The 9,787-nt window shown below is 46.6% G+C and overlaps 1 protein-coding gene across 1 annotated transcript; it reads left to right on the top strand.

The window, feature by feature from the left end:
- Window positions 1-413: 413 nt before the first annotated feature.
- Window positions 414-6,359, top strand: LOC112988914 (2-epi-5-epi-valiolone synthase-like). The gene is made up of 5 exons (XM_026109755.2): window positions 414-583; window positions 2,564-3,197; window positions 4,622-4,855; window positions 5,319-5,571; window positions 6,259-6,359. Exons 1-5 carry the CDS (start codon window positions 414-416, stop codon window positions 6,357-6,359), a joined length of 1,392 nt encoding a protein of 463 aa, XP_025965540.2.
- Window positions 6,360-9,787: the final 3,428 nt, after the last annotated feature.

Below are 9,787 nucleotides of genomic sequence, written 5' to 3'. Positions count from 1 at the left end.
TGCTGTCTCGCCCTCGTAAGAGTGGGTTAGAGCCCAGCCACATCAGAGACTCTGCATTGCAAAGGAGGCCCTGAACAGCTTCTGAGATTCACACAAATCATCTTTCATAACATTAAATATGCTTTAGAGCATCACGTCGGAAGTTATTTTATGCACTCCTATTGTATTTCCTAAGCATTATAAAACTAACTGGTTATACAACCCTATCCTGGTTCTTGCACGTGTCTTCTGATGATCTTACCAACCCTAGCTTACATCCCTAGATTAGATAATCCTTGTTTTGTAATTGTCTTCCCCCATACAGATGAGACCTCCCCTTCCAAAGTCTGGTCAAACTGGAGCCTTTAAAAAGCATCTCAAATGCACCCAGTTAGGTGCGATCTCTCAGCACAGAGATTTTACCTTCAAGAAAAATGCCAGTGTCTGAAGAGGTCTTCGCAACAGCTGCCCCGGCAGCCCTGCCGGAGAGGCCCCGGCAGACGGACTTCCAGCTGGTGCGAGTCAAGAGCACGTGGTGCCGAATCAAGAAGGGAGAAGCCCTATCTGACTGCGAGGACAAGATAACTCTCTCTGAAGCTAGGATGTAAGTAGAGGAACCCACTGTTAATTCCTGATTACACTGGATGGCTCTAGTTAGCCATATTGCTTTCTCTTGCTGCTGGGCCACATCTCAGGTGGAAGACGTTCTCGCACGCTTTCACGGCTGACGTCCACCACCATTAAGTGTACATCCCCAGCCACGGCTCATCCGCCGGGCATCTAAATGGGGGCAAGCACGGCAGCACAGGTAAGGTGGCTGCCGTTCTGCTTGGCACGAATGGGTTCAGTTACAGAGGGTATTTTATCAACAGAATGAATTTTATTCATATTGTAGATAGGGAGTTTCTTTAAAACTCTGAAAAAACTGTGTGGAACTTCTGAATGCTGCACTGGGACTTTTCTTTCTTATTTTTCCTGTACGGAAATGTACTCTTTGTGTGCAAAAGCTCACACACAGTCGTATGAGAAGGATGCATTTATAGAGAGGCAGTTGCAGGTAAATGAAATGCCTAGATAGGAAAAATAAACACAGTAGTAAAAGTCACTGACAGGAACAAAAGCATAGCACATTCCTCAAACTGTAGAAGTCATCTAACACTGCTTCAGATAGAGGAGAGAGACAAGTTTTCCCCCAGACATAAATACAGCCGTTGGAGATATTACATCTCTCCAGTTAATTATCCTTTAATCACAGAATTATCCTTTTCATTAGAGCATGGTGTCCCCTTTGGTGATGCAGTCCTCCTTAACATGGCTGTATTTTGCATATCATTTTTTTCCCCCAGTATTTGTAATATTCATGTTTTAATACCATCAAGTCTGCTTTCCATCAGGTCAGGGGGTTCTTCACCACAATGGTATGTTCAGCCTCAAATTCACTTGCATTTTCATATCATTCATATTTTGCATTTCAGCAGCAATAGGTGCTAACTGTTGTGCCATCCAACACGCAAAACTGATTCCACTAAGTAACATTCAAAATGATCTTGTCTCTTATGGTTACATCCTGGAGATAGCTGCACATACGGTTAAGCTATGGCTATTATGCATTGCGATGTACGCAATGATGCTTGTTGTAATACTGTGTTTTAAAAGCCCAGAAGACATTTTCTGGAAGGTACAAATCCCCACCTTTTTTATTCAACTCCTACAAAAGTTAGAGCCAGATTCAAAGACAATTTGGTATCAAAGATATCAGAAAAGCCCCCGTTTAGACCTGTAAGAGGAAGTTGAGGCACGCGTAAATGGAAATTTGATTGCCAGCGAGCCATGTGTTCATTCAAAAAACAAGACGAAGCTTCATAGAAACTTTCAATTTTTATGCAAACACAGCTCAAGAAGAGGTTTTACATCAAATACATTCAGGGGTTTAATTCCGTCTTTTTTTTTTTCTCCTGTCTCTTTCGATTTCCTTTCTCGATTCCTAACAAAGTAAAAAAGCCAGAGGAAACCTACAAATCGTTTTTCCCTGGCACCCACCTCCCAAAAGGAGAAGCAATAACTAGATTACAGTGTGGTTTCTTCACTGTTTCAGCCATATACTACATGCCATCTTAGTAAGATATTGTTTATCCTTTAAAACTCCAGTGTGCTCAGCCCGGTATAGAAATTTTCTTTTCCCGCCTGGGAATACTTCCTATTTCTACCATATCTCTTTGGAGATAAGGCCACCCCCAATTCCAACTAGAATTTATTGACAAAGGAGTAAATCAGGAGGGAAACTATTTACTTCTCCAGCCAGGCAAGCTCTCTGTTATATCGTTACGGTGTAGATGTTAAGCCATTTGACTTCTCATCAAAACGCGGGTGGGTTTCCCCGGTGCTGGAGGAAGCCAGCTCTTCCGCAGCCCCAGGTGCCCCTGGGAGCCTGTCGTGAAGACCTGCACCACCTTCACAGCGAAGCGGCCAACCCTAAAGAGATGCTACCCAGCCCCTGGTGGCTACATCCTTAAGCTAATTCAGGCACATGAAGCACGAAAGGGGAATATAATGATTTCAAGCTGTGTTTTCTGATCCTTGGCAGAGGCGAATGTGTTTCCGAAGGTGGGATTTCCTGGACAATTGAAGCTCCCATCTATTTTTGCTACAAAGTGGTAGAAACATACAACATCCTGGATCCCTCTAACACCACTCTCCTCTGGGGTCACATTACTGACCCCCAGCAACTAGAGCTGGCCACTAGCAGCAAAAGGAAGCTGAGGCGTTTTATTGTCATGGATGAAGTAGTCGACGAACTTTATGGCTCCAAAGTGAGACGGTACTTCGAAGAGAATAACGTTCAATACAAAATCCTCGCCCTTCCTACCACCGAAGAAACAAAATCCATGGATCTGGTCTTGAACATCTTGCAAGAAGTTCAGGCCTTCAGCATCGACAGGCGAACAGAGCCCATCATCGCCATCGGAGGAGGGGTTTGCCTGGATATCGTAGGACTAGCAGCGTCACTCTACAGAAGACGTACCCCCTACATTCGTGTCCCAACCACCCTCCTGTCCTACGTCGACGCCAGCGTGGGAGCAAAAACAGGGGTGAATTTCCTCCAGTGCAAGAACAAGCTTGGAGGCTACACTCCCCCAGTAGCTAGTTTTCTGGATAGATCCTTCATTCAAAGTATTCCTCGGCGACACATCTCCAACGGCCTTGGTGAAATTTTAAAGGTATGAGCTTTTTGCAACTGCAGTTTTTAAATCTGAAACATTGGGGAAATGTCCATTGGCACCCGCGGCATTGCATAAGTTGCCTTATAGACACTAGGGGTGGGCCTTCAAGGCTACTTTGGTACTAACGACTCCTGTTGAGCTCACATATATATTTTACAGCTCCTAAACTTGTTAAAACATCCCTTACATACCATGCTTAACACTAATTCTGTAGAGTAAGCACCAGAACTCAAGGCCAGATGCAGACAAAGGGCAGAACCAGGGAATAAAGCAGCTTCTTATGCAGGCTGATCCACAGCACACTTAAATAAACTAATGTCAGAGAATTTGAGGCTTACTGTATTAGGGATTGTTCATAATCCGCAAGATCATTTTTATACCTACCTCATGAGGTACATCAAATGGGGTCAATAAATCTCCTGTGAGACAAATTCGACTTCTAAAAATACCAGTGGAAGTGCACAGTAAATGGTTTTATGCCTGAAGAGAACTTTTGATAAAGCAGACTTCAAGCTATTTGAATATATTAAATATAAACTCATTAGTAGCTTGTGCAGTGGAAACTCCCCAGGATACCTGGGGGCAGCTGGCAGTCACCAAAAAACTGGTCACTGTTCCCCATTGAAAGACAAGTCTAATGCCAGAGTCAGAGGGTGAACAAATCCATTCTTGTAATAACAAAACCCCTTCTGAACCCTCATATTCCCCATATCATGGCTCTTTGCCACCTTCCCTCCTGCAAAGAGCAATCCCAAGGGCTAGGTGTGAGTTACCCTGGGGATGCCCACCGTTCAGCTGAAACAATCTCGATTTTACCAGCAGGTACACAGATAGCCAAAGCTCATTACAAACTACCTGCTGGACTGGTCGAGCCTGCGGAAAACCCACAGGGTGGTTAGGGTTGGCTGGCAGCGAGGATACTTGTCCTGTAGCACTCCCATCGCCTCTGCTATTTTGCCACAGCCCTACTGGGCATTTCCACACTCCTTTTTGCCTACATCTTCACTTACCATAGGTGACAACAACATGTATAACACCACCATGTCATATTTTCCCTAGACACTCAGAGGAGAGAGGCTTGCATGCAAGCTACCAAGTCAGAAAGCAAGAACACGTTGAATCCCTTATGAATTTGCTAAAAGACAAGGATAGGAGAAACATGTCCTGAATGGGGACCAAACTGCAGAGTGGTATCTGCTGAGTATGCCACAGACCTGTACTTCTCCCCAGCCCCGGCAGCGCCATACACATGCTGACCAGTAGGTAGAACTAGCCCTTGTACCAAGCAAGTACAGGTGTTTCTTTGCTAGCTCACACCATTATATTATAGTCAAGCCTATTGAAACACTCAAAAGTTTTCAACAGCATGTACAAGGATCACATAATCATTTTTAACTACATTTTTATGTTCTTTATCACAGATGGCTCTCATGAAACACAAAGGGTTGTTTGACTTGCTGAAGAGCCACGGAAAGTACTTGCTGGACACCAAGTTTCAGTCTTACAGCGACTCTGCCGGCCGTGGGGATGCTGCACTCCAGACTACCAGAATCGCCATCGAGACCATGTTGGAAGAGCTGGCTCCCAATCTCTGGGAGGATGACCTGGACAGACTGGTTGATTTTGGTCACCTTATAAGCCCAGAACTGGAAATGGTGAGTGACAGACTTCATGTTGCAACACCTGTCCAAAAAAAAAAGTTTCAGTCACCATAACATGACCAACAACACGAGCTATAACAGTGCAAATAGTGCAGAGCGTGAAGACTATAGGCCCTATTACGCGTGAGAAACTGCCACTGAGGAGTGAGGAGGGAGGACTAGACTTTATGCAAAATTTGGAGGTTTTTCTCTCCATCCCATTCTGCTCTTCGTCAGCAACGTGAATAGGAGGAGAATTAGATTCTGGATCTCTATGGGAGAGTTTACGCGCAATTGATCATATGTAAAAGAGATCTTCCTCTGTGACCCATAAATCATAAGATGCTAACATCTAGCATATCCCTACTTCTGCTGCGAGCTGAATGTTAATTTTCATGAGTACTTTTAGAAAAAAACTAATTATTTGTCTGCAAACCTTCCCCCCCCCCCCGACCCCCCTGCCTTTGCTGTGTTTCAGCGGGTTTTGCCGTCGCTGATGCACGGGGAGGCCGTGAACATCGACATGGCCTTCATGACCTACGTGGCCCATGCCAGGGGGCTCATCACCCCCGAGGAGAAGGAGCAGATCATCCGGTGCATGCGGGGCCTGGAGCTGCCGGTGTGGCACGGCGGCTGCAGCTGGCGCCTCATCCAGAAGGCGCTGCTGGAGCGGCTGAAGCACAGCGGCGGGCAGCCCCGCATGCCTCTCCCCACCGGCCTCGGGGTGGCAGGTAGGCGCCCGCGGGACGCCGGGGCTCTCCCCAGGGCACAATCCCTAGGCTGGGCCGGGGTTTTGGAGAGGGGGTGCTCGGTGCCAGGAAACCTGCCCCGCGGTGCTGCGGCTGTGCGCTGCTGGGCTTAATCGCGCTTCTCTTCAAATCGCAGGAAACCTGCTGAGAGGCAGGATCCTGCTCTTGGGTCTAACCACCAGAACTCAGTTAAGGACCGAGATCTAGTTAATTGCTTTACGATCGACCAATTCACTTGGGAAACGTTATAAACCGTGCAGGACATGATGGGAGCGGGCAGCCTAAACGCAGTGCTCTGGCAAACAACGGAGTAAGAGCAAGACACCTCCTCTGCCACACTTGAAAATACTTTAGAATAATCCCTGGGGAGAGGTTCGCCTATTTCCATGCCTAGAAATAATACCTGAAAGCTAAATAATGTCTCTCCAATACCTGAAGCAGAACATTCTTGCATATAAGACATAGAAACCTAAAGTAAAAGCAACCAGGCTGCAACGTCTCACACAGGTGTCCATCCGGACCATTTCCACCAGGTCCAGCCTGGGCTTTCACAGGGACGTAGACTCCTGCAAACTGCTCTGGGAGTCACTCGCCCTCCTGCTAAATCCGCGGGTACCGGTAGGGAAAGCTGCTCTGGATGCCCAGCTAACTCCAAACCTCCTTTTGCAGAGATATTCAATGACACCAGCGAAGAGACCCTGAAGGAAGCCTATAAGCTGTGGGTCAGCGACTGCAAGACGGCGCTGGAAGAAGAGCCGGCCGTTCACTGATGGCCACAAGCCCGGACGAGCGCTCCTGCCCTGCGCGCGGAGCTGTTAAGTGCCCAAAGCGAGTGGCCAGGACTGAATTTTAAATAAAACAAATGCAGTAGCGCCTGTGAAACCATATAAACCCGAGAGTTGTGTGGAACAACATGAATATTGGCTTCTGACCCGATTTATTTATTTCAAATGCTCTATTTGAAAGGAAACACATTAGATTTGCGTAGTCCCCAACAAGCGAGCACTGACAAGCGAAACCACCAAATAGCTGTAGCGCGTTTCACAGTAAGCAGTGATTTCTTTCCAAACTATAGCAAGGATTTTTCCCCCCATCGGCAGATGCAATATAAAAGCTGTATAAAAACTAAACGCTGTATAGAATAGTTGAAATAGGCTTCCCAGCTCACCTTTTTTGGCGGTCTGCGTTCTTTCCTTTTTCTCAGCTCATTCAGACTAGTAAAACCAGCGGCTCGGGGTCAGCCTGTGCTCTCGGGGCGCACGCCGGCTGGGACTGCTTTAGGGCAACACGATCCTTCTCCCTGGAGGCTGAACCAAGAGAACCGCAATAGCAAACCGCCTTTGGATTATTTACAGCATTATTGTTAGAGCATCATTATTTTTTTCCTTATGTTGTACCGGTTTGTGCTGCCGCACTGGCTTTTATTTTGCTGAAGTAATAAAAGCTATTAAAGCAGAAAAAGTTTTAAAATGCCGATCCCATTGCCGCGTGCAGCGTGTGAATGAGTATATTGCTGGGGGCTGGCTTGCTTGGGTCAGGCCCCTTTCCGAATTATGGCTCCTAGCCGTGACCAGCCTTTTGCAAGAAGAGCAAGCGACAGCATCAGGAGCCTGCGTGCTTTAGCGGCTGGTGCGACGGTACCCGGGACCGCGGTCGGGAGGCGGCCGGCACCAGCTCCCCCGGCGCCTTTTTCCTCCGCTCCAGGAGCCGTGGACGAGCGCAGAGGCATCGGGGCTGCTCGCAGCAAAAGGCGACCGGCTCAGCACAGCGAGACCGAAACCAGCCCAAACGAGAGCCTCGCGCCCCCCCGGCCGGAGGGATCCGAGGGCCCAGCAGCAGATCGGGAAGCTGGGGCGCAACTAGGACCAAAAAGCAAACGCAGGAGTATTATTTTCACCCTTCCTTCTACCTCAGGTGACAGAATATGGTTGCTTAGTAGCAGACAGCCTCGTTTTTAATTATATATTAAAATATGCTAAAGAACCTAAAACAGCAGTGTGACTAATACATGTGTATCAAGAAAGGCATTGACAGCAACCAAATTGCCTTAGTGTCTGATAAAGAGTGCCTCTGCCAGGCTTGTCATCAAAAGATCAAGGGAAGGAGGTGGAAAGTATTATTAACAAAACAGTGACTTTTTAAAATACACCTCATTGTTTGCAGTGCATTTTTTTCTTTTTTTTAAGATGTCTAGCATACATTTAATTCTTTTCCATTTATTCAGCTTTTATTCCTTCGTTTCAAATGGAGCTATTATCATTAGGCCTAAAATCTCTGCTTATTTTCTTATTACCTTCAATAAAGTATTACTGCAAAGAGAAAACTGGGAAGCGGCAGGGGATCCAGCCGCGTTCTCCGCAGCGCAAGTTCTTTCTGGATTTGTTTGAACAATATTACTAAGCAATGAGAGGACGTGAAACTGTCCTGTTATTTGCATGTTCTGAAGTCACTTCTCTTGCAAATCCTTGCTCTACAAACTGCTTTTCAGCTGCCTTCAGGGAAGAAAAAAAAAAAAAAAAAAAAAAAAAAGGAAAAAATAGATTACAGGCCCTGACGTTTTAGTGAAGGAATACCTAAGCAATCACAACTTGCATCTAGTCAATAGCAGCTTTCAATATACCCTATGTTAAACAAGAATCAGGCCAGAAGTCTTCAACAGATGCTAACAGATTTTGACTGAACATAGTTAAAGCAGCTAAGCAAACCTCACTGAACATAGCAGCAAATGCGCTGTTCTTCACATCACGCAACCCGTGCTGAACCGTTCCCCGCCTGCCTCTTCCCGTTGCTATTAATTCCACGCTGCATTCAGGGAAAGCCGCTTGCAAATTACAGTATTAAATCACAACTCGCGTTGGAGCAACACGACTTCACCGGGTCGTCGCTGGAGCCGGGCGGCTGGTGCTGCCAAGGTCCGAGGGAGGGATTTGAGGGGAAACCACAGGGCAGCGGCGGTTATCTGCGCCCAGCGCCAGCCTCTCCCGCAGCCTCGTCCCGCTCCGCTCGCGGCGGTGCCGTTGCAACGGATGGGGAGCAAAGCGAAAGCACCCGTGCCCCTCCTCAGCCCTCCAGCTCGTCCTTCCGCCAGCCCTGCCAATTCCTCCTATAAAAGATGCATCTTCCTACGAATTAGCCCCGGCGCCGCCAGCTCGTACAGCCCCCTTCCCTCGCGCTCCCCAAGGAGCGGTCAGGAGCCGGCGGAGCATGCGACCAGCCCAGGCGCCAGGATTCACGCCTGTGCCTTTGCTTTAATAAATCTGAGCAGCTTTTCCAAAGTTTCAGGCATGTGCAAAAGGAAAGTGTTGCTAACAAGAATTGCTACTGCTTGTTCGCCGATACAGACTGAGGAATTTCTTGCAGCTTTTACGCCCATGATCAATTTTCTTCCTGCTCTTCACCTGGTTTTGCAATCAAGCCAAAAGGATAACAGAGCCGTTCCCATGGATATTGGGAAATTCACCCCCAAAATACAACACTAGTAGTAACGACCGCAGAAAGGAAAGCCAAAATATATATATAAATTCGGTCTTAATTCAAAAACCATCTCCCAAGTTGCTAACAACGAGCAGCTTACTGCTGTACTAAAATGCCACATTCTAACACTCTGTCTTGGATTTCCCAAATAAGAAATAGTGTTATACAACAGCTGCTGAAAGCATCTTCCAGAGGCTTTAACTCAAATATTTTCTATAAAAAGGGGGCAGGTCTTCTCTACCGCATCCATAGCAAAGTCAAGTATCTTTACCCAGCATTATTATTGCTTTTTTTTTTTTTTTTTTTTTTTTTTTTTTTTAAATAGATGGAGTGATACAGGACAGCTAGTGCTTTTCAATTGCAGGCTTTTTTTCTATTTTAATTAACAAGTATTTTCTACTCCTAACAATATCAGATTTTTAAAAGACTCAGGCCAATTTCCAAAGACACAAGCCAATCAAAACTTCTGGTCACCATTTGTTGCAATTGAATATATTTAGGGCTCAAAAACATGCAGCAACGCATGTTCCCCACCACTGCTGCTGCAGCAACGTCCACGGATGAGGTGAGGACTCCACGGCACGTGAGCACACCAAGAGAGCGCCAAAGAACAGGACCGTAACAGATGAAGACAACGAAGAAACAGAAAAATAATGAAGATGGGAAGACAAAACAGCAAACCCCCACCTGGCCCCTAACCAAATCAGAAGCAACCGCTTGCATG

The sequence above is a fragment of the Dromaius novaehollandiae genome, chromosome 12 (genome assembly GCF_036370855.1).
Source record: "Dromaius novaehollandiae isolate bDroNov1 chromosome 12, bDroNov1.hap1, whole genome shotgun sequence".
Taxonomy (NCBI): Eukaryota; Metazoa; Chordata; class Aves; order Casuariiformes; family Dromaiidae; genus Dromaius; species Dromaius novaehollandiae.
The sequence above is the reverse complement of the archived record's forward strand: the minus strand, read 5'-3'. Positions and strand labels throughout refer to the sequence as shown.

What these genes read in the sequence shown, in the direction of transcription:
- LOC112988914 (XM_026109755.2), top strand. Translation starts at nt 414, where the DNA reads ATGCCAGTGTCTGAAGAGGTCTTCGCAACAGCTGCCCCGGCAGCCCTG. An exon ending in ACTCTCTCTGAAGCTAGGAT is followed by an intron (nt 584 to 2,563) that starts GTAAGTAGAGGA and finishes GATCCTTGGCAG; the next exon opens with AGGCGAATGTGTTTCCGAAG. An exon ending in CACCGGCCTCGGGGTGGCAG is followed by an intron (nt 5,572 to 6,258) that starts GTAGGCGCCCGC and finishes CTCCTTTTGCAG; the next exon opens with AGATATTCAATGACACCAGC.